General features: G+C 34.2%; 4 protein-coding genes across 5 annotated transcripts; 2 read left to right on the top strand and 2 right to left on the bottom strand.

Annotated features, from left to right (window-relative positions):
* Positions 1-6062: 6062 nt before the first annotated feature.
* LOC133688927 (uncharacterized) lies at positions 6063-11304 on the bottom strand. Of its 2 annotated transcripts, none has more exons than XM_062108579.1 (9): positions 11124-11304; positions 10560-10768; positions 9288-9469; positions 8891-9175; positions 8748-8806; positions 8606-8642; positions 8457-8528; positions 6933-7257; positions 6063-6668 (listed from the first exon to the last, which is right to left on the bottom strand). In XM_062108579.1, exons 1-9 carry the CDS (start codon positions 11221-11223, stop codon positions 6291-6293), a joined length of 1647 nt encoding a protein of 548 aa, XP_061964563.1. In that variant the 5' UTR covers positions 11224-11304; the 3' UTR covers positions 6063-6290. The 2 variants fall into 2 exon arrangements, with proteins under 2 accessions (XP_061964563.1, XP_061964564.1); XM_062108580.1 differs by having other exon boundaries at positions 10560-10765; positions 11124-11303.
* A 1880-nt stretch (positions 11305-13184) lies between these two features.
* LOC133689780 (hydroxyproline O-arabinosyltransferase 1-like) lies at positions 13185-17065 on the top strand. The gene is made up of 8 exons (XM_062109818.1): positions 13185-13755; positions 14587-14654; positions 14747-14948; positions 15034-15131; positions 15222-15291; positions 15493-15564; positions 15677-15790; positions 16579-17065. The coding sequence occupies exons 1-8, from the start codon at positions 13360-13362 to the stop codon at positions 16636-16638; spliced, it is 1080 nt and encodes a 359-aa protein (XP_061965802.1). The 5' UTR covers positions 13185-13359; the 3' UTR covers positions 16639-17065.
* Positions 17066-17554: 489 nt separating this feature from the next.
* LOC133689153 (flotillin-like protein 4) lies at positions 17555-19724 on the bottom strand. The gene is made up of 2 exons (XM_062108929.1): positions 18523-19724; positions 17555-18385 (listed from the first exon to the last, which is right to left on the bottom strand). The coding sequence occupies exons 1-2, from the start codon at positions 19450-19452 to the stop codon at positions 17861-17863; spliced, it is 1455 nt and encodes a 484-aa protein (XP_061964913.1). The 5' UTR covers positions 19453-19724; the 3' UTR covers positions 17555-17860.
* Positions 19725-21978: 2254 nt separating this feature from the next.
* LOC133688236 (mavicyanin-like) lies at positions 21979-22494 on the top strand. Its single transcript, XM_062107660.1, has one exon. It carries the CDS (start codon positions 21979-21981, stop codon positions 22492-22494), a length of 516 nt encoding a protein of 171 aa, XP_061963644.1.
* The last annotated feature ends 217 nt before the right edge of the window (positions 22495-22711 follow it).

Raw genomic sequence — 22711 nt, 5'->3', positions numbered from 1 at the left:
TAACATAGCACAGCACAACAGTCAACACTTTCGAAAAATAAAACATGTAAGTCATGTTTTTCTTTTTTCTTTTTTTTTTCTTTTTTTTTTCACGAATCTGACTCGGGAGAACTAGAAAACCTCCACCAGATGAAGGAACGTGTGTATTTTGATCATGAAAAATTCCTCGAAGCAACCTGAATAATTTTCTTAACATCAATTTTTGTAACATTCGTAGACAATTCTCGTCAACATACCGGCATGGGTAACTAAGGGTGTCCTTGTAACGTGGTTGAATCTGCTTCAAGAATATTTTTCAACCATAACAATTAAATTAATGTTTTTTAAATATTTTTGTATAATTTTGATGTATTTATAATAAAAATAAAAAATACTTAAAATTATTTTATTTTAATGTATTTTCAATTAAAAAACACTTTTAAAAAATAATATTCATCACATTACCAAACTAATACTTAAAGTGTATTTGAGATTGTTGTAGCAGTTATTTTTAAAGTGTTGTTTTTTTAAATCCATCAAAATAATATTTTTTTAATTTTTTAAAATTTATTTTTATATTAGCACATAAAAACAATATAAAAACACTAAAAAGAAGTTTAATTTTTTTTTTTCAAAACTGTATTTTTGCTGCAAAAACGCATAGGTATATTTATTTTTATGTTTCAAAATCGTTTTTGAAAAAAATTGAATTTTTTTAAATTTTTTTTTATATCTTTAAATTATTTTAATTTACTAATATTAAAAATAATTTTCATCATGCGGGCACAATCGCATGCAATGTCTGGAAACATGTGATTACGAAATCAACGGTGACAATCTGTGTACGGAAATCATATAATAATTAGGACTTAATTAATGATTTGCTGATCATTTCACCATCAACATTAAGTGAAACTTGCTGATTTCTTAGACTAATTCAAGCTACTGCATTCGTCTTGGCATTTAAGTAATCAACTAGTGCATTGCTTACGGCAAGATTAACAGTACTTTCTTCCTTTCTTGCGTCGTCTCTTTTTTTATTGAATAGTCCAAGTCAGAGTTTGATATTTTCTACACGTCTTGTAGCAACTGTCTATGCCCAGCCAAGACCGTGACTTCTATTTTGTTTTCAGACCTCACTTTACCATCCTCTGCTCAGAATTTTTTGTACCTTTTGTTATTATTATTATTATTAACTGATATTCAATTTACACCAATACTTTACTGGGCAGGCACACTATTTTTTTAAATAATATTATTTTATTTTAAAAAAAATTCATCACGTAAGGTTTGGATAAAGTTCGACCAGATTAAACGAGATTCCAGAACTCTAATAAGATTTACTAGATTTTAATTACAAGTAAATGTCTGGTCTGGTTTAGTTTAGCTAAAAACACAGCCAAAAACAAGCTACAAGTCCTGAGTTTCTGAAAACACTCTGCCTACATGCATGGCTACATCGAGGGTATTTTTATCATAATTAATCTAATTCCATGTAAAAAGCTTGTGGTTGTCATCCCCATATTGCTTCTTCTTTTTTGTAACTCAAGAACATGGCCTGAATATGTTCTTTTCATGATTATTATGATCAAAACTCAATCGTATAGAATTTAGTCCGATTCTAATACCTTACACCCTCACAAATCTTAATTTAATTAGCCTTTTTAAACTTTCAATATGATCATATTTCATCTCATTGGCACCGCCAATCCTAAATTTCCGTTTCCACAGGCGCCTCCGTCTACGTGCACTTGTAAATGACATGAAAAGGAGAATGGGGCGAACGTGGCCCGTTCTAACCACCCACTTAATATATAATTATCTCCGCCATTAAAACCCTAGCCACTCCTTGAGTCCTCGCCATTAATTTGTCCTGGATTCACAGGTCTGGTTTAGGCCATAACCTGTCAAACACTACCTGTCCGAACTACATAGATCGTCAGAAAATTATGTAGGAGAAATTGAAGCCACAATTATTATTAAAATTGCATCAACCTTGGACGTGTCCCTAACCTTGTCTCGATTCGAGTTGTTAACCTGTCATCTCTACTGACATATACCCACTTAAACAGCGAGTTTCAGCTATGAAATTGTTGGAACTTTTAACCTACTTGCCTCACGTAGGGGATCAAGATTCAAAAAGCATAAGACAGGCAGATCCACGCCAATGCCCTACCACATATTTTAACATTCTCAACAGTGAATTGATATTTGTGAATAAAGTTTTGTATCCATTACAGTGAGGCTAGAAGGGGTTAATATGCTGCTTCCTAATGGCCGAGTCTCAGCCGAGTCATGGTCTCGGTACGTAGCTTCCTGCATGCTCAGATAATGCCTCTTGAAGATAAGGTTCTGTACTTGTTATGATACTTTGATTTAATATCTTCATCTAGGAACCTCAAAGGGAAATTATCTTAGGCTGTTGAAAACTCCAAGGTGAAATTAAGAAAAATGAATGAAGTCGTGAAATTGTTAATGGGAAGCATGACAGCGGTGACAATGATGTGGAGAGTATATAGCCATATTCTTTAAAATACGGGATATTCTTAATACAAAGGGATTATGTAATTGAAAATGATTGATGCTTGGCCTTGATTCTAGTATTACCAAGTTGTTGGAGACCATGGATATTATTTAAGTTTCTTATTTCAGAAGCTTAAAAAATAAGAACATGATGGCAGCATTATTGTGTATTTCATAAGCATATATAGTTGATATAAAATTTAACTCAACTTAAGTTTGTTTTCAAATAAATTTTTTAAAAATATCATTTAAAATAATATTATTTTAATTTTTTCTTTTAATTTTTATAAAATATAATATCGTTTCATATTTCTTTTAAAATAAAAACAATATTATTGTTCGAGTTAACCTATTAACCGGAATAATTCACGACTGCAACCTTAAATGAGATTTGATAACCATGGTTTAAATAGTTAAATTCCAGCCACGTACAAATGATGCCCGCAAAATTTTAAAGATGACAACGGAGATTAATTAGTAAATTAATTCTTCGTGTAAATAAATAATCCAGCCAAGCTTAACCTTTGCTTGACCTCCATGTTGCGAGTTTTAATGCAGTTCGGCTAATTTTTGTAGCATAATTAAGTAGATTAGCTGTCTTTATGCCCATAAAACTTTGTTTACTAGATTTCAACAACATGAATATATATATTATATGCCAGCGAAGGCTCTGTGCATTCTATTTTCTGCCTAGAGCCATGCATCCGTATCTTTTGACTTGTAGTTGAACCGTCCACCACTTGTGATCCAACAAAATTTGTTAGAACCGGTCAAATTATTCGTAATTTAACGAAACTCGTCGACATAACTATGATATAGAAATATTATGGTATTTTAAATCATCATGTATGTGTGGTGTCAGTTTATTTTTCACAATAATTATCATTTGGAACTCAAAATTCAAAAAGGTTGAAAAGAAAATTCTACGCAAACATTTCAAATTTTATCGAAAAGGATTTATTTGTTTTTCTCTTTGGGATCCAAGGGAGATTAAAGAGGATATAGAAACTGCCATAGTTTGTTGAGAGTCAACCCTACAACTCCTAGTTATTTATTATTAAGCGTTTGAAAATACGGTTGAAATCATAATTTTATAAAACTTAAAATTATTTTTTAAAATTTAAATTTATTTTATGTTTTTAAATTATTTTGATGGGTTGATTTTAAAAATAATTTTAAAAAAATAAAAAAAGTTATTTTAAATTATTTTAAAATAAAAATCATTTTAAATCCCAGTCACTTTCATATCCTTAAATTAATAATTCTTTAATTTTTTTTCTAAAAAATTGGTTATGAATATTTTATTCACAGTTGCTATCCAACACTTGTATGTAAAACAAAAACAACTATACCAGTAAAATGATTGCAGATTCTTTTAATTAAAATGTTATTTTTTATTCTAATAAATAAGCTCATTCCTCTCTCTCTCTCTCTCTCGTAGGGTTGGTTGAGATGGATACATGCATGGACTGTAGTTTATGTGGTGGGAGACGGGTTATGTTTTTTGGAGTGCAAGAATACATCACACTAGTGGGGCACAAAAGTCCACTACGTGCATAGTCATGCTCACCTTTTCTTGAAAGTCCATCAATGTGACACCAAATCCAATTTATTTTTTTAATACATCACAACTATGCTTATTGCTTCTTCATCACGTTGTGAACCTTCCATTAATTTAGGGCCTTTTTATTATAGGGTTGCATACACTACAGATCTCAGTTCTTCATGTTACATATATTAAATTATCGCTACTAGCTCTATATGTAAAATCTCAGTTCTTAGTGTTTTTTAAAAATATTTTTTATTTGAAAACACACCAGAATATTTTTATTATTTTTAATATTAGCAAATTAATACTATAAAAAAATATTAATTTAATATTTTTTAAAACCCAAAAACATTTTTACACCACATGAAACACCCTCTAGCCCACCACCATGTTGAATATAATATTTGTGGGTCTAAGCCTAACAAATTTAGTGAACCAAACTATACCTATAATGGGAACCCTACTTTTCAACGAAATTCAAAAGTCGGCCTCGTAGCCCACCAAGTTGCTGTTCAAGGCGGCCATGTACACACAGTTTTAAAACTGAACTTGCTAAATTGAAAACGAAAACTTTAAATTAAAAAATAAACATTATTATTATTATTATTAGCTTCACCATGTTTCTTGAACTCACCTCGTGGTAATGAAATTTAATCAAATAAAAAGTTGGCAAATCAAGTGGAAGATTCAAACCATGGCTTACTTATTATGCATTTGAATTTAAATATTTTTTAAAAGTGTTTTTTTTTAAAATATATTAAAATATATTTTTAATTTTTAACATGAGTACATTAAAATATAAAAAAAATACTAGAAAAAACATTATTTTTTCAAGCATAAAATAAACACACACCCAAATGTAGTTTCGAACATAAAAACAAACTATGCTTTATTATAATTAAAAACGGAGAAAAAAAAACAGAAGAAATATGACGAGGCTCATTAATTTTAGCAATTCCTTGAATATCACCAAGAAATTAATATATAATATATGAAAAATAATATTAAAAAGATTTGTTGAACTTCTTTGCCAATTAGAAAGCATGGGTGCGGTGCCTGATTATTTGCTTAGTGGGGTCAACAATGCCACCCATACCATTTGATTCCACTTCTTAAATACATGGAAGAAGTCAAAGAGAATAGTTCTCCACTTCCAGAACTCCGTCCCATTAGCCATGCGAAGGTCACATTTGTAAGAAGCTGCTTCTCTTTTGGAATACATATTCCATCATATCATATGGTTGTCGTACCCAATTTCAAAGACTGCCTTTAAAAAAAAAAAATTATTAGATGATCGAATCGACCCAGATGAATGAGAGCAGATTGGCTATCCAAGCCTAGATTGTACTAATATGGTACTCGTGTGTGCCGCGGGCCAAATCCAAGTTTTTTTAAAAATAAATTAAGATGTCCTGACGATAATAAAATTAATTTGCGGGCTAGATTAATATTTTTTTAAAATATATTAAGATATCCTCATAATGATAAAATCAATCTAGATTCATTTTATGACATCTAAACTAAATATAAAATTAAAATAACTTATTAAAAAAAAATTATAAAACTCAATACTTTAATAATTTAATGTTAAATAATAAAAATTAAAAAAAATATTCAAGTAAATCCAAATTAACTTTATTAGCCTACCAAATATAATATGAGATTAGGATTAAAAAAATAAATTAAAAAAAAACTTTATGGCCATCCAATCATTGTGAATCGTACCACACGCGCCATCCTATCAGCTTCACCACCACTAGTGAATGAAACAGTGGTTAGCTCTTTTTTGGCCTCTAGAAAACTGGAAAACTCCGTACATTTTTCTGGATTGGCACGGGAGATGATGACGTGTGAATATCTTTTATTTTTTAATATCTTAAAATACTAAATTATCAATCAAGTCTTGAACCGGATCGACTTTCAAGTCAGATATAAGAAATATAGTTTCAAAACAAGTAAATGGTTTCCTCACATTGCAAATTTGACGAACATGAGAGGAAATGCATCATCATTCGCTGTTAATTTCTTTTCCTTGCTCTCCTTTTAAAGACGGAAACAATGTCACAACCAGGCTTAAAGCATATGTTGCTGGAAGTTTTACACTTGAGCAATAATTTCATCATAACTTGGAGAAAAATTTGAAAAACTACCATGCACACGTACAAAACAGCAAATCAAAATGAAGCAGAATAAACCTCCTCAACCAAATGCCAATAATATGATGAAGTGCTCTGTTTTTTCAGGAATTTTTTTCCCTTTCTGGACCTTGTGCTGATTCAGATACTAGCTGCTTGGAATACACACGGTGCCGCCTTTCTCTGCCATATATGACCCAGAAGATTAGAGAAAGCATAACTGCAGTAGAGACCATTACCAAACCTATGTATATCCATCTACTGTATCTCCTGAGACTTGGACAATGATCCCTACATATGTCTTCGAATGTTCCCTTTGCAAAAGTGCAGTCTCCTAAGTCAACCAGGAAAGGAGCATAATTGTTCAAACCATAGCTCACGTTTACTGCGGCTGACATCTGGCTGTAGAATGTAGGGGTCAAACGTCCTGTTGTGGTACATATCCCAGTCGGTGAAACCTGACACACGTAGCTACTCCATACCTGGACAAGTTAAATGAAAATGTTGAATATCTCTTCAATTTTTTCGCACGAGAGTTTGTGAAACTCTTCAGTTTCCTTGCAAATGTAATGTTATGAAGGAAACTTTTAGGCCGAAGGAAAGGGCTAACAAGAGTTCACTGCTTTGCTTTCTATCCCAAATTGTCAAATGTCATTGAATCCTGCTTTTACTTTATAGCCTAGTAATGCTTCCTTCAGTATACATGCATCTTTAAACTTCAGTCGTTTCTAGCTTCTATCGATTACCTGTGTTGCATTGGTCAAGTCCACCTCACCAGCACTGCATGGCCGGTTCGTAAAGTCGGCATAAAATGGGTTGCATAGTATTGGTACCAACGGACCAGATTGGTTGATGTACACTGGCTTAAAGTTGGGGGAGAAGTTGAGATTAGAAACATTGGTGATGACCTGGTTGACCACTTCAACAAGTTGGGTAGTGATTTCCTTGCTCTTTAACAAGGTGTCTTGCGTAGTTGCTTTGTCCACACAGGGAAGTATATCATCTAAAGCTGTATGAGCAGTGGGGCTGTGCACCCAATGATCCATAGCGACACAAGTATCTCCAGCCACACTAGCATGTCAGAGAAAGAATAATTGTAAATTGGTGAGGGGATCAGAAATAACAAATCAGGGAAAAAGGCTTACCATGAATTTGTAAGAGTAATGAAGCAATAAAAAAGAAAAAAAGAAATCTAAAAGGAATACATCCATTTTCTCTCATGTACTAGCTCGGCAATGATTACAAGGGTATGGCTGAGTTTGGCTAGCATCCCTGATAACTTTGACAAAAATATATCTGGTTGAAGAGATAGAGACAAAAACATAAAATAAATTTGAAATAAGAAAACATGTCTCCATTGTCTATGTCTCTTTTGTCCAAGATTGTAACCAAACGATATTATGAGACAAGAGAACTCCTGAGCCCTTGACAGTACGTACTCGTAGAAAAGGCAGTATAATTGGTATCACAACACCCCATCACTCCAACAATGTCCATTTTCAAGGCTATATCCGTGTCATAATGTGACACCATTCCATTAATCCATAAGGCTTGCAATTTTCAGATGATACACCCTTTAAGATCCTTTAACTTTGAGTCTATGAGGGATCCATAGACTGATCGCATCCTATAAAGGATGCTTCCAGTTGAAGTGAGCACAGTGAAGAGGCTTAACAGTTGGCCAAAGCAGCCGTAGAAGTAGGTGATGGGAAACAAAACAGTAGAGGAAAAGGAATTACTGAGAACAATACATAGGCGAATCATTTTGGAGAAGCTGGAAACAAAAAAAAAGAAGATGAAAGTTAAGTGTGGTGTGCTATCCAATGTGGTGAAAGTGTTTTATCCTTGTTTCGAACATAGTCATCAGAAATATTTCAGACCAAGGGAATATTTAAGTTTCAAATGGCAGGCCAGATTCAACTTTTGGAAAAATTGTTGATAGTAACTACAGATTAATCTTCTCCTTACAAATAATACCAAGCAGGATGTTAATTCAAGCTTGGATCAACCTGAGGAACATGAACTCAATCCAGATCAATCCCAAAATGAAGTCATTTTAGAAAAAAATTAACAAAATATTCACCGGAGCCGACTTGGCCGAGTCTCAGGTTGAGCCAAGTCAACCACGTCACAGATTGACCCACCAAGTCATCTAGATTTGACCGGATCAATATCTAAAACAGTTTGAAAGAAACCCATTCATGCTGGACTCTGGGCCAACAAGGTCGTCAGGTCAGGTTAATATCTACGATCTGCAGTAAATAACTTACTTATGGAGAAGAAGGAAGGTGCCGCACAAAATGAAAGTTCCAGCAACAAGAATCCATCCAACAATGACAAGGCTGCAGCAATTTTATGAGGTCACATCACTCGAGAACAGGTAAGAATTAAAGGCAGTAAAAGATAGAATATCACTTACATGTACACCAGGAACTGCATGCCAAAGATTGAAAATACTGGAACACGAAAACTCAGCATTATTACATATGCTTCGCAGAAGTTTTTAAACATTAGATTTATTCAGAGTTTTTCTTATCAAGGAAACAAAAAGCTAAGCTTACAGAACCCAAGAAATGTCAGGAGAAGCATAATGGCAGCAGTAGTGATCAGTGCCACTCTCCTGCATGAACACCAACATGCTCATTAAATGATCAAAAAGACCAAGTGCTTAATCAGATGCAATAAGCCGTATCCTTCAACTTACACAGAATCCAAGAGATCACGTATGTCATCCGAATTATCCACAGTTTTCTCAGCAAGGACACTAGCAGAAGAATTAATTCTTATCCCAATCTGATCAATATCAGTTTGGACATTAGAAGGTAGAAAAACTTGATCAACTCCGATTAGCTTGGCAGAAGCAATAAAATCTGACACGGTGTTTAGTTTATCGACAGTGCTGTCTGCTTGATTCACAACATACTCCAAAGTTTCTGTTGTGCTTTTGTGGAATCTTTCCTGAGCAGCATATAGAACAACACATCCAACGCTGTAGCCAAAGAATTCAACATTAGTTTCTCTACATAAGATTGATGCATGTGTCAGCGCATGCATGCCTGCCTGTGTGTGCGTGTTTGTGTAAAAGAGATAGAAGCATCTACATAGCACATATGCTGAATAGAATGAGGAAAACGAGGGAGATAGCATAAGCTGTTCGAGAGTAGCCATAGCGCTGCCTTTTGCAACAGAAATGACAAAGGCAACCACACAGTAAGCACAGCCCAAATACCAGAAACCAGATTGCAGCAATAGCAAACAGAGGAGCTGCGGTGAAACCTACAGACTGCATTCAAACAAAACTTTCAGTTATCAGAGAATTCTCAATGAAATCTGAAAATTTAGACTAAACACGCAATTAGAATGTGATTAGTTTGACATAAGTAAAACCCAATACAGAAGGTCCACTCAATAACTCTAAATTGTTTTCCTTGAGCATAATATCCACCAATTACTTCTCATCACTTGCTAGAAGGTACACAAACGTTTGATATTGTTACTGTATTTTGAGCAACTTCAATCGTTTGCCTAGACAAGACCATCTTTCTTGTTCAAGAATTTAGACACTATGCGAGGCACATTTCAAGCAAGTAGCATTTAACCCTGTCTGGTACCAAACCATCTTTCTGGTTCTAGCATATTGCTATGAATAATTGTAATAGAACGTATTTATACTGATTTCCACTAGTATCTAAGTATTGGCTTGATTAGAAAATTACATAAATCAGCAATCAATAATTGAATGTTGCTAAGTATAGCAAAAATTTTCCATTTTTCTCAATAAATGCACATTGGAATCTTCCCTCCACCTCGAATTATGACATTCACTCCCTCTGCAGCGCTAAAGCAGTTATTATTAAATATAAAAAATAATATAAATTATATCTTAAATCTCATTTAATAATTTAAATTTTTAAATTAAATTAATTTTTTAATATGATATCATAATTTTAATAATTAACCAGTTATGAATTCTAATCTTATCATTTTTATTTATTTAATAAAAAATTAAACACAATATAATATATATTGGTATATGTTCCAAACCCAAAAAATTTTACTTAGAAAAATATATTAAAAAATAATATAAATTATATTTTAAAATATCATCTAATAATTTAAATTATTAGATTAAAATAATTCCTCAACAAAAACTTAAATTCTTTTTAAAAATTTTTAAAATATAATTTATATTATTTCCTAATAATTACTCTATAAATTTACTATAGAAATGTAAGATCCAATCTAGCATTTGCAAACTGGTAATTAAGACTGAAACCCTGCAACATCAACAATAGCACATAATGAAGTACCTAAAAATAAAAACAAAGAGAGACGGTATGATTCTACTGGGGTTTGATCATTGATAAACTTACAGCCCAGTAATGGCGATCACTGATATTCCATCCTCCGGTGTATCTTTTGAAATCATTAAGAGGGTCTTTTCTGTAAGTCCTCTTTGGAGCTAACACAAGTACTGGTGAGTCCTCGACAGGTTCACTAATGGGTGCCTCCACCACAGACCTCCTTGCCCCCCATGAGAACTCCACTTCATACTTAGCTTCATTTTCCCTCCTTGCTACTGCTTTTCAAAATCAACACAAAATGACACAACTTTATGCATTTTCTTTTCTTCTAAAACACACCATCGTTGATAAGTAAAGTTAAAGTTCAAAATTTTCTGTTTGGTACCTGAGAAAATTCATAAAAACAAAACAAAACAAAACAAGATTTTGCGAAGATAAATATGTTAGTTTAGGCTTCCAAGAAATATGAAAACTTGCATTAATTAAGTCACATTTTAGTGGGGTCACGTAAAAAAGTGAGCACACTAAAGTACAACTATAATACTCCAGTCTTCTTTCTTCCTATATTTTCTCAGAAACCAAACAGATGTTGAGGAAACAGTGGAGCTCAACAGAAAAGTTAAAAGAGTATACCAGCAGGGGGTAGAGCAGAGAAGGGAATGGATGTGGAAGAGGTAAAGAAGACAAAGGTGAGCAGAAGAAGAGTAAATGAAAGTAAACTGTGACATGACATGATGACACAGAGAGGGAAAGAAAGAAGCTCTCTGTTTTTCTTTACTGTGTTCTTTGAGCTTGAGGGTTATTGTTCTTAGGTGCGGATTAATTTCGTGATTTTAAAAATTAAAAAAAATTGATTTTTTAATATTTTTTTAATATTTTTCATATGCTATGTTAAAAATATTTTTTTTTTAAAAAAAATATTATTTTAATATATTTTAATATAAAAAATATTTTTTAAAAAAAATTATTATCACATTTCAAACCATCCAATAAAAACACAGAGAAAGCCTGTTGGCTACTTTCTCATTGGATAATGGACGTGTAAAAAAATTGAAAGCTCTATGAAAAAACAAAGGAAGACTGTTTTGTGACAAGACGATGATGAAGAATTTTACATAAAAGTTTGTAATTTGTTGAACCATAATTTTGATTATAAGAAAAATGTGAATTATTATATTATAATTTCAATATAGATTAAAATTATCCTATACTTTATATTTATTTTAAAATTTATTTATATATAATTTTTTTAAAATAATATTACTCAATTTTAATATATCATAATGGTCGTTAGTTGTGGCTCATGAATTAATTATTGGATAAATTATTTAACACTGCCCACGCTACTAAAAATTAAATAATTAGTAATTATCTCATCCATTGCAAATAAAATTAAAGTTCATGGCCAATAAAAATCAGCAACAAAATAAAAAATATACAAATATAAGATGCAGATTTTTTATTGTTGATTTATCAACAAAAAAATCCATTTCTAATAGATCAACAATGAAAAAGCAATGATAATTTTGTTGTTGATTAGCAATGAAAACTTCATTGCTAATTTATCTGCAACAAAAAATTTGTTGCTGATATTAATGGTTTTTTATTTAAAAGAAAAATAATTTATTAAAAATGTGAATGGAGAATTTAATTATATAAGTTATAATGAAGATTCTCTCTTGAAACTTTAATTATGAAAAAAATTAAAATTTATAATTTTTTTAAATCATATTAAAAAAAATTACCATAATACATGGAATAGAAGAATATGAATATGGAGTGACAGACATTTATATGTAATTATTAAATATAACCTAGTCTAATGATTAATAAAAAAGAATGAATATTTAGAAACTAAGATATTGATACAATAAAATTAATTTGATTCCACTTATTTTTTTAGTAACTTGATTAATTAAATATTATTTTTTAAAAGTATTTTTAAAAAAATTAAATTTCTTTATTTTTTATTTTAAATTAATATATATTTTGGTGTTTTTATATCATTTTAATATGTTAATATCAAAAATAATTTTTAAAAAATAAAAAAATTATTTTAATATATTTATAAATAAAAAATACTTTAAAAAATAATCACAATCACACTTTCAATCCATTCTAAATATATATATAAAAAAAAGTTATAATATGTCGTATAAATAAAACAATTGACCCAATTACTCGTATTTTTGCCTAAATTAGTTCCCAAATCATGTATACTTGTAACCTACCATGGTGTGAAAAGATGGAAATGGGGCTGCAATGCAAAATGGAAAACAACTGGATGGGCCCCTGAACGGGTGAGTTTCCCAAAAAATTACGATCTTATAAACAGGAAATAGTAATTTTTTGAGGACCACAATTGCCGGCTATTTTCTTGGCTTTCGATGCTTCTTAGCCTTCTCGCCGCTCAGGCACGGCCTTGGCCTAGAATCAGGTATTGTCTCCATCTGTATTTTTTTTTTAAAAAAATTGATTTTAAATTATTTTTTTTATTTTTTAATATATTAATATTAAAGATAAATTTTTAAAAATAAAATAAAAATACAAAGATTAATTTTCAAATATTCACAGGAGAGTGAACACTTCAGCCAAGTTCACTCAAATGATGATGTAACAGAAGACATATCACTCAAAGTAACTGACATGTCGTCTGGTCCGGATAAAAAAAAAAAATCTATAACAACACTACAACAGTAACAGTTCAGCCCGTCAGCGTCTTCTTTCAGGCCTCAACAACTCCATGACGACTTTTCTTTAGCAGCCACCACCTCCTCCCCCTCCATTTCCAGCAGCCATATACACCTACACAACACAGAGATAAATTGTTTTTAGAGAGAGAGAGTGCTTTTAGAGAGAGAAACAAAAAATGGGCTGTGGGGATCTCTTCTTTTCACTGCTTATAACCTTCTCAGCAGCCCTTATAACATACAACATCCTTATATCAGCAAATGCACCACTTAAGCAAGAACTACCGGGTCCATCATCAAGATCATCACTTTTAGTTGACCCAATTATCAAGATGCCATTCGAAAGATCAAGTTTTGGTAAAAAGAGACTGTTTCATACAGCTGTGACAGCTTCTGATTCTGTGTATAATACTTGGCAGTGTAGGGTGATGTATTATTGGTACAAGAAGCATAAAGATGGACCCAATAGTGAAATGGGTGGGTTTACTAGGATCTTGCATTCTGGAAAGCCTGACAAGTTTATGGAGGAAATCCCGACTTTTATAGCACAGCCTTTGCCTTCTGGGATGGATCAGGTTTTTGTTCTTCTTTTGAAATTTGGGTTTGTATTCGTTTCTTGATTCATGTGGTTGACTTTTAGAGCTCGCTAAAGGCAGTTAACTTTGAGAATTAGTTAAAGTTTTGAACTTGGTTAACCGAATTTGAGATTGTTAAGTTTTTGAGAAATTACAGTCTATTGATGATTTGAAACCCTTAGGTAAGGTTAAGACTGCTTATGTACTTGCTTGGTTGCTGAAGAAACCTAGGCAAAGAAGGTATGTTAGAGTTTTAAACATCGAATATTTTCATGATCTAGGACTAAAATTCGGCTTTTGCGTTGACTTATTTTGGGAATTTTTTGAATTCATATGAGTAATTTTGAGTCAACTTTCTTCTGAGATTTGTTGGTGAATGCTTGTATCTACCTTGTTTGGAGAGAGAGGCGTGATGGGTAACATAGAGAGATAACCTTGATGCGAAAAAGTCTTTTGCATCTCTTCATTTTGAAGTTCAAATTAGAGGGTGGAGCTTCATAAGGCCATAGTGACTAGCTGGCATTCTGTTGTTTAGATATAAATTGATTGATAGTGTAAGGAGTTAGTGCATTATTGATGTAAATTGGTTGACAGTGTTATAGTAGATGTTGCTGATTCTGAAGAGACTCTGGCTTGAAGCAGATGGCTACCTGCTCTCTTCGTTTTGGAAATGAAAAATTAGTTCAGCCAAAAAAAGAAATCAGAACGACGTTCCCTCTCATGCTTCAATAGGGAAAATTGGGAGAAATGGATCATATTAATTTCCTTGTTTTCAGTGTTTTTATTGGTTGAATTTCCATTATTTGCTCATCTCAAATCTTACAATCTCAGGGCTATATAGTTCTCAACAGACCTTGGGCATTTGTGCAATGGCTTCAAAAAGCAGACATAAAAGAAGAGTATGAAATGCTAAATTTCCCAGCTTCAGTGACAAGTTGATCTTTATTTCAATAAATTTGACTTTATCTCCGCCATTTTACTTTTTACTCAGTTACATACTGATGGCAGAGCCAGATCATATTATTGTTAAGCCCATCCCAAACCTATCTAAAGATGGCCTTGGAGCTGCATTTCCTTTCTTTTACATTGAACCTAAAAAGTATGAATCTGTCCTCCGAAAGTACTTCCCTGAGGATAAGGGACTGATAACAACCATCGACCCCATAGGAAATTCTCCTGTCATTGTTGGAAAGGTTTGTGTTTTAATATGTTCTTTCTGACAATGTATTACTCTTCTGGTTGTTGGCCTTTTCTTGATTGTCTGTGCAACTTTGTTAGGAATCTCTTAAGAAGATTGCTCCCACTTGGATGAATATCTCCTTAGCAATGAAAAAGGATCCTGAAACAGATAAAGCTTTTGGCTGGGTGCTTGAAATGTGAGATTTTTGTGGTTAACTCTATTTTTGTAAATACCTTACAGTATGCAGTTGACCTTTTCTTTTTCCCTTGTTCTTTGATAAATACAGGTATGCTTATGCTGTTTCATCTGCTCTACATGGTGTTGGTAACATCCTGTACAAGGACTTCATGATTCAGGTTTAATTTGAATAGCATTTCCATGCTTTGTCATACAGTAGTCTCAAAAATTGCAGAACATTTCCTTAAGCTACTTCATGTTCATCGCTAAATCTCTCTTTTTCTGACATCATAATGATGTTCCATTTTCCAACATGTCAAATTTTATGGATTTCCTTTTACTAGCAGACTAGCAGTTACCCATTTTCCATCTTTTGACAGCCTCCGTGGGATACAGAAATTGGCAAGAAGTTCATCATTCATTACACTTATGGATGTGACTATGATATGAAGGTAGTCTACTGTTAACAGACCAATACAGTTTTATGCTCTATGCTCTTCAAGGATTAAGAAAAGATAAAAGAGAAACAATTTCTGACTTCTTGATTTATTTCTTTGTTTGCAGGGTAAATTAACCTATGGAAAGATTGGAGAATGGAGGTTTGACAAAAGGTCATATGATAATGTTGCACCCCCAAGAAACCTTCCCTTGCCTCCACCGGGTGTTCCAGATAGTGTGGTATGTTTCATCTCACCTTATGGTCCTAACTTGTGGCTGCATGAAAACCATGCACAAAAAGTCTTAACAAACGTTTTGGCCCCTTGTTGTTTTCAGTTTTCACTCATTTTTCTTTTATTTCTAAATGGGGATCTAATTCTGCCCAAAATTCTAGATTTTGCTCATTTTACCATTAAGTATAGCATGAGTAATTTATGCAACAAAGATCCTGGGTGTGAACAGAAACTTTCTGGGAGCATACCCATGCAAAATAAAATATAATTCCCATCAAGCATCATATTTAGTGTTGGATTAAGGAGCTACTGTCAGTTTCTGGCAAGGTAGCATTGCCACCTTAAGGCCTGAGAGGAGGGGCAAAACTGCTATGTGATTAAAAATGTCAAATGGGCTTATTAAAAATGTATGGTAAATTGTTGTAGTATCGAAATTAAGCTTACACAACAGTCAGCTGTAGGTATAGTAACCAAGTTTAGACAAATTCCAGGTTCTCTTCACCCATTTGGGCATAGTGCCATAGTCTTTAAGGGAACAGGACTCTGGAGAAAATATGGATTTGACTCTTCCTTTCCCTTTGCCAGATTGTCCACAAAATGAAAAAAGAAAAAGTTTGACTCTATTTCTGAAAGTTTCCTCAGATATATTGGATTTTGGTTTTGCGATGGATAATCCTGCTTATTATAGTGGAGAACAATCAATATTTGTTAAGCTCTGAGATTGGAGCTTAGGTGTAAAACAGAGTCCCATTGTCAACTCCATTTCTTGTTTTTTAAGCAAGCATGACATTGCAGGTTACTCTGGTGAAAATGGTGAATGAAGCTACTTCAAACATTCCAAATTGGGGATCCTAAAGAGGAGACTGATTGAAAACTGCCAAGGAAATATGGGTTTTGCTGCTTGAGACGAGTTGGCCCTTAGTATATTTTTGGGTGCCATATGTGAAAAGATTGTGAAGAATAACATGTATTCTACATCAATTTGAATCCCATGCAAGCCTCTGTAATCGTTGGAAGTGAGGAAACTGCAATATTCTGGCTGGTGATGGTACTAAATTGCGAAAAAGAAGCATGCCTACTTACACGAATAAATTCGGACCAGACTGCCACTAATGGCTGATGTACACTAACTTACAGTGTCTTCCAATACATATCCGATTGCTTGAGTATTCCTGAATGTTGTGGCACACTAGCCTTCTTCTGCACCTGGTTAGTTTTGAGTCTTGTATTATTTATTGTTACAGGCATGTTCGTTTTTCCATATGTTTGATACTTTTGAACAGATGATAGTCTTCTCTTCTCGCATGGAAATGAAAATAATAATATGGGCAATTCTAAAAATGGCGCGATGTAACACCACCTGCTTTGATCCATTGCTCTTATCTGAATGATGCAATTGGAAAAACAAAAGTAAAGTACAAGATTTTGAGAATTTTATGGCAAATTAGCTGTCAAGACAATTGACTAATAATGTTGTCCTAATCATGTAGGCAGATTAATTCAAGTTAATTTTAACCAGAACAATACCTGTTATTATAAATCTCTGGCATCACTCTACCCTTACCTTGGAATAGTTAACTATCTTAACCACTTACAAATGTGTATGTGTTTAACTGCTGTTTGAGAAGTGGTTTAAACATTGTTTTATAAAAAAATTAATTTTTATATGTTTTTAGATTATTTTGATGTATTATATAAAAATAATTTTTTAAAAATAAAAAAATATTATTTTAATATATTTTTAAATAAAAAACACTTTAAAAAATAAACATTGTCTAATTTTCCTGCACCCTTGAGGGCACCATCCGAAGGTTACCAAGTGCAAAAATTTCATAATTTAATATCTTCTCCCCTTCCTATTTACAACTTTGTGTTTACATTTAAACCTGGCTTGATACAAAAGGAAATAAAGGAATTATAAGAATTACATTCATTTGATTACATAAGAAAATATTAACCATATTATTCGCAACAAAAAAACAGACACATACACACTCACACAAGTAATCGGAGAGGAAATTGAATGCTTGTTAATGTTAACAAATTCACAAGCTCACCAATCTGCCGCAAGCACGGTTCATTTCACATTAGAGTTGCTAGAGTCGGTTAATGAGCCCATCCATGCCGGTGGCAGCATTCCAGTTTGCTCTTGAACAGTCTTAAACAATGGTGGTAGCATTTTATAAACTCCAGCAACCTCCTTCATTGCATTGCCTGCCCCAGCTCCATCGTTTGTCTCCCCACTGTTTCCGTTAGTCCAAATGCTGATTTTTGGCTGCAGCCCTTGAACTGCGTCTGAGTTTATCTTAGCAATCTCTCGATACATTCCGCTGTTGATCATTAAGTAATCTCTTAATGCAGCATAATTGCCGCCTAATGCGTCTAGAAGGGTGCGTAGATAGACTCCTTGTGCTTGTGCAAGTGCTACAAGCCCTTCAGCTTCCTTTTGCTTGGCATATAGTTCTCCATCAGCAACTTGTTGTCTGGAATAGAATGTTGCATCTGCTATTGCTTTTTGTGCATCAGCCTCTTTCTCCTTTTCGTAGAGAATTGCTTCTGCTGCTTTCTGTTTCCTATACAGCTCCCAGTTTGCTTCTTGAACCTTTTATGTAAAACAAATTGGGTTAGAAGCAATTCAAAATGATTGTCTGCTGAACTTACTTTTTACCCTTTTGTTTTAGCTTAAATCGAATTGAAGGTAAATTAGCTTTTGAGAAATTATATGGTGACAAAAATTACCTTGGTTTCATACTCCACACTAGCCTTGCTTAGAAACTCAGCCTTAAGCTTCTCAGTTCTAGTCAAAGCATTCATTCTCTCCACCTCCATTTGCAATTCAGCATCCCTCAGTGACACAGCCTTTGTTGCTTCCACCTCTGCCACCTGCGCCTCCATGGACCATCCGGCCTTCTTCTTTGCCAAATCAGCGTTGGCCTCTGCAACCTCTGCCTCTCTATGGTTCTCATAAATCTTAACCTCAGTCTTCACCTTTATCTCCTCCTTCTTTCCATCTCCTTGTCGTTGTGTCGCTATTATCTTCGTTTCTGCATCGATTTTCGCCGCATTTTGTTGTGTCCGACCTTCCCTTTGCTTTGATCCTATCTCTCCCTTCATTTTCGCCTCTGCTACATCAATTCTAGCTTGATTTGCAGCCTCCATTTGAGTCTTTTGACCCAAGTAAGAGAAGTACTCATGCCCAGGAACATCGACAAGTTGTTTAACATTAGCGTTATATATTAACAATCCAAACTGATTAAGTTCAAGCTGAACTTTCTCAAACACTTCCTGTTTAAAGTCTTTAGTTCCTTTGAAAATCTCTTCCATGGTCATGGAAGCAGCGAGGACTCTAGTTTCACCTTCAATGATACCCTGGACAAGCTCTTTAACATGGTTAGAAAGTTTGTCGTGTGGAGAAATTAGCTTCGCGTATCTGAAGAGGCTTTGCTCATCATCTACACGAGGGCCAATAGTGAAGACAGCAGGAAGGACAAAAGGGAGCTTCTCTGCACTCATAGCTTGGACTTCGAAGGTGTAGTTGACCGGTGAAACATCGAAGACAGAACACGACTGGCCGGGGAGGATCCATCCCTTTTTGGCTAGCTTTATGTCTGAGATGCCAACTCCGGTTATCACCAGATACTCCGACGGGCTAGCAACTTTATACAACATTATTAAATTTATATGCAAATCAGCACAGAAGTAAGCAGAGAGAGGGGGTGAAAGAGAACGTTGTGATGAACTTAAAAAGTTGAATATATACCAGTGAGATGATCAGTGGAGAAGGAATATCTGTGATATATTCTTATGAACAACGAATATCATTCAAGATTTGCGTGGAATTTACATTCCAGTCTCCATATTCTTGGCAGGTACGAAGCCATATATTTCTCAGTTGTTACCATTTTTTGAATATTATATAGTATTTATTCTTCTGTTTGATGTATATAATCCGACGGAGGTGCACATAGTTTCATTATCTAGTTCTTGACTTTTAAGGCAGCCTGCAATGCATAAACTAGACATTGTCCACGCAGTAGTTCATGCTGACAGATGGATGAACCTAGCTCTACTAGTGAAACCCAAGATGTTATGGAGACCAAGTCTTGAGGGTTGACACATGAGCGAGCCAATGGTAAAAGATGAATAGTGGGATTTCTTCTGCAATAATTGGGTTTGGTGAAATAAATTATCCCTGAGATTTGATTCCAGGTGTATCAAGGATAGAATATAAAATTTTCCTGGATAAGCATAAGGTTGATTCTGTGAAGGTGCCCACAATCAGCCGTTCTTCGAGCGTAATTTGAGTCAGGTTTTAGTAATTTGGTTGACTTTAAGAAATCTAATCCAATTTCACACCAAATTAACACTATTCAAATTGATTTATTATTTTTTTTTCCCGCATCGAACTTCAAAATCGGATCTCGACTTGCTAAATTTCCCATTTACGTTCGCACAGGACCAAGATTCACAGCCTAGTGATTGGTGTGTGAAATAAGGATGTCGTGATTATAAGAGGAGCAGGTATTACTTGTGATTTCAATGAATAAATTTCCCTCACATTTTTCATTGATAGAAGTTCTATATTATTTATATACAGAGTAACTGAGAGTGTAATTTAGAAAACATGTAAATGACAGGGCTGAGTCTATGCTACTGTTACAATATACAGCTACATAATTTAAACTTGGAATCAACTTCAAAGGCAGAATTAATGACAGGATATTGTCCATGATTTTAGGCTAGACATGCTCTGTTTTGGTTCGAGCAGAATCAACGCATGCTTCCCTTCCCATACAGTGATCACGGGCTGTCCAAGTTGTATCAAATCAAACAGAACTCTGGACCTTTTAAGACACGAAGCATCCTGGGAAACTCATATCAGTTTCTATGAATAGGGATGGGCTGGAACTCAGAGAATAGGGAGAGACAGTGGTGCCGTGGGAGAAACATTTGAGACACAAAAAATAGACAGAATTCTGTTCCCTTGGTCATGAAAACGCAAGGGAATAATCCAGGGGAATAGGTCAGCTTCAAGCCATGCAGGTACCATCACCACTAATAATGAGATTTCAAACACGCAGAGTGGTGTTGCAGTACTCCTATGTGACCCCATCAAATTACAACTTAGAAAGAAAGGAACACAAGTTAAATGAAGAGGCGGGACGAGACTTGAATCGAAAAGATATTAAAGATGAACAAGATTAAAGTTCAGTGCGGTGACTTCCAGGGCACCATCACGCTGCCCTGTTATGAGGCCTTCAAATCTCCTAATCTGAGCAGGTGAACATGATGCGTGGCTGGATTACAACACCGGCAGAGTCCTGGAGACTAGATTCAAGACCTGTAACAGTCTACAGTATATCATGATTGGTAAAAAGGAGTACTCCCCTTGGAAGCAGTGGTCCTGTTTAAACCTAAAATGGAAAACTGTATACTCCCTCCTCCCCAAAGTCTTGTCCATCAAAGTCCTCGAGCTCATAATTATAACATATAAGAATTCTATTAAGATAAAATAAAAAATAATAGAGAAACATTTTAAATATATAAAAAAATAGAGAGGTGTAAAGAAGTATTCGCAAGGTTTTAATAGGAAGCATCAAGTTTTATTAAAAATGATATTATTTTCTTATGAAAGAACGAACAATTTGGATGGAATTCGTTACCGTGAATCAAGGGACTCAATTGAGAACCTACAGGAACTTTGGGCAGCTAATTAAGATAAAATACATTGAAGACTCAATTGAGACTACCCTTATAGTTGGAGGACGTTTTTGAGATTTGCCCTTGCTTCTAAACTACAGTAAAAAAATTCCCCAGATAAATTGCTCCTATCCATGCTCATGTCAGCCATAATCCAACGTTTGAAGGCAGGCATCCTGTTCCTCAACGGCACGACATCAATTTGATCAATTTGATCCGATTCAGGATTGGCTTTATCGACCTTCTGTAGCCCAGTTGGGCTCAAACTATATTAGCTTCCAACAACAAGTGGATTCCTTTCCTATTTCTTCGATGTTTCTCCTTCAGTAATTCGGATTTTACATAATCAGAAAATATATCCTTCCTCCATCAGGATTTTATCACAATATATATACCGGGATTAGATCACAAGAAAATTATAGATACCTCTCTTACTGCTATCTCTTCGTTTAGCAGCTTAGCTTTCTCAAAACCACTCAGCACCGTCTTTCAACCATGGCTTTCGATAAAAGCATGGTGATTTTCTTTCTCATTTTCATGGCCTTTTGTAGAGGAGTTTCCATGGCTGCTGTCTACCAAGTCGGGGACTCTGCTGGTTGGACAAGCAGGGGTCAGGTTGACTACCAAGAATGGGCTGCCAGCAAGAATTTTCACGTCGGTGATACTCTTGTTTTCAATTACAACAGCCAGTTCCACAACGTGAAGCAAGTTACACAACAGGGTTTCGAATCATGCAATGCTACGTCCCCAATAGCTACTTACACCAAAGGCTACGATACAATCACTCTTGAAAAGCTTGGCCACTTTTACTTCATGTGTGGCTACCCTGGTCACTGTGAAGCAGGACAAAAGATCGATATCCTGGTTTCTTCGCCCACTTCAAGTTTGAGCCCTGCTCCATCAACTCGGACCTCAGAACCTGGCGCTGCTTCGTCTCTTTATTTTAGTTATAATCTGTATTGGAATTTGGGTGTGCTTCTAGCTTTGTGTCTCTCAGGATTTGCTTATTAGGGAAGGTTCTCGAGTTACCAGCAATCTGTAGGGTTTAATTAGTGCTTTTCTCCCCCTTTCCTTTTTCTCATATTAAGCAGCTAAGAGATGATTAAAATATGGCAGATTAATCTAGCTGTATACATTTTTTTTTCTTTTTCTAATTTAGATTCCTCATCAATTACATGATGTTTTCAATAAAAAAACACAATTCGTCGAGGATAATGGCAGGCAGTCC

This window comes from Populus nigra, chromosome 3 (assembly GCF_951802175.1).
Source record: "Populus nigra chromosome 3, ddPopNigr1.1, whole genome shotgun sequence".
NCBI lineage: Eukaryota > Viridiplantae > Streptophyta > Magnoliopsida > Malpighiales > Salicaceae > Populus > Populus nigra.
The sequence above is the reverse complement of the archived record's forward strand: the minus strand, read 5'-3'. Positions and strand labels throughout refer to the sequence as shown.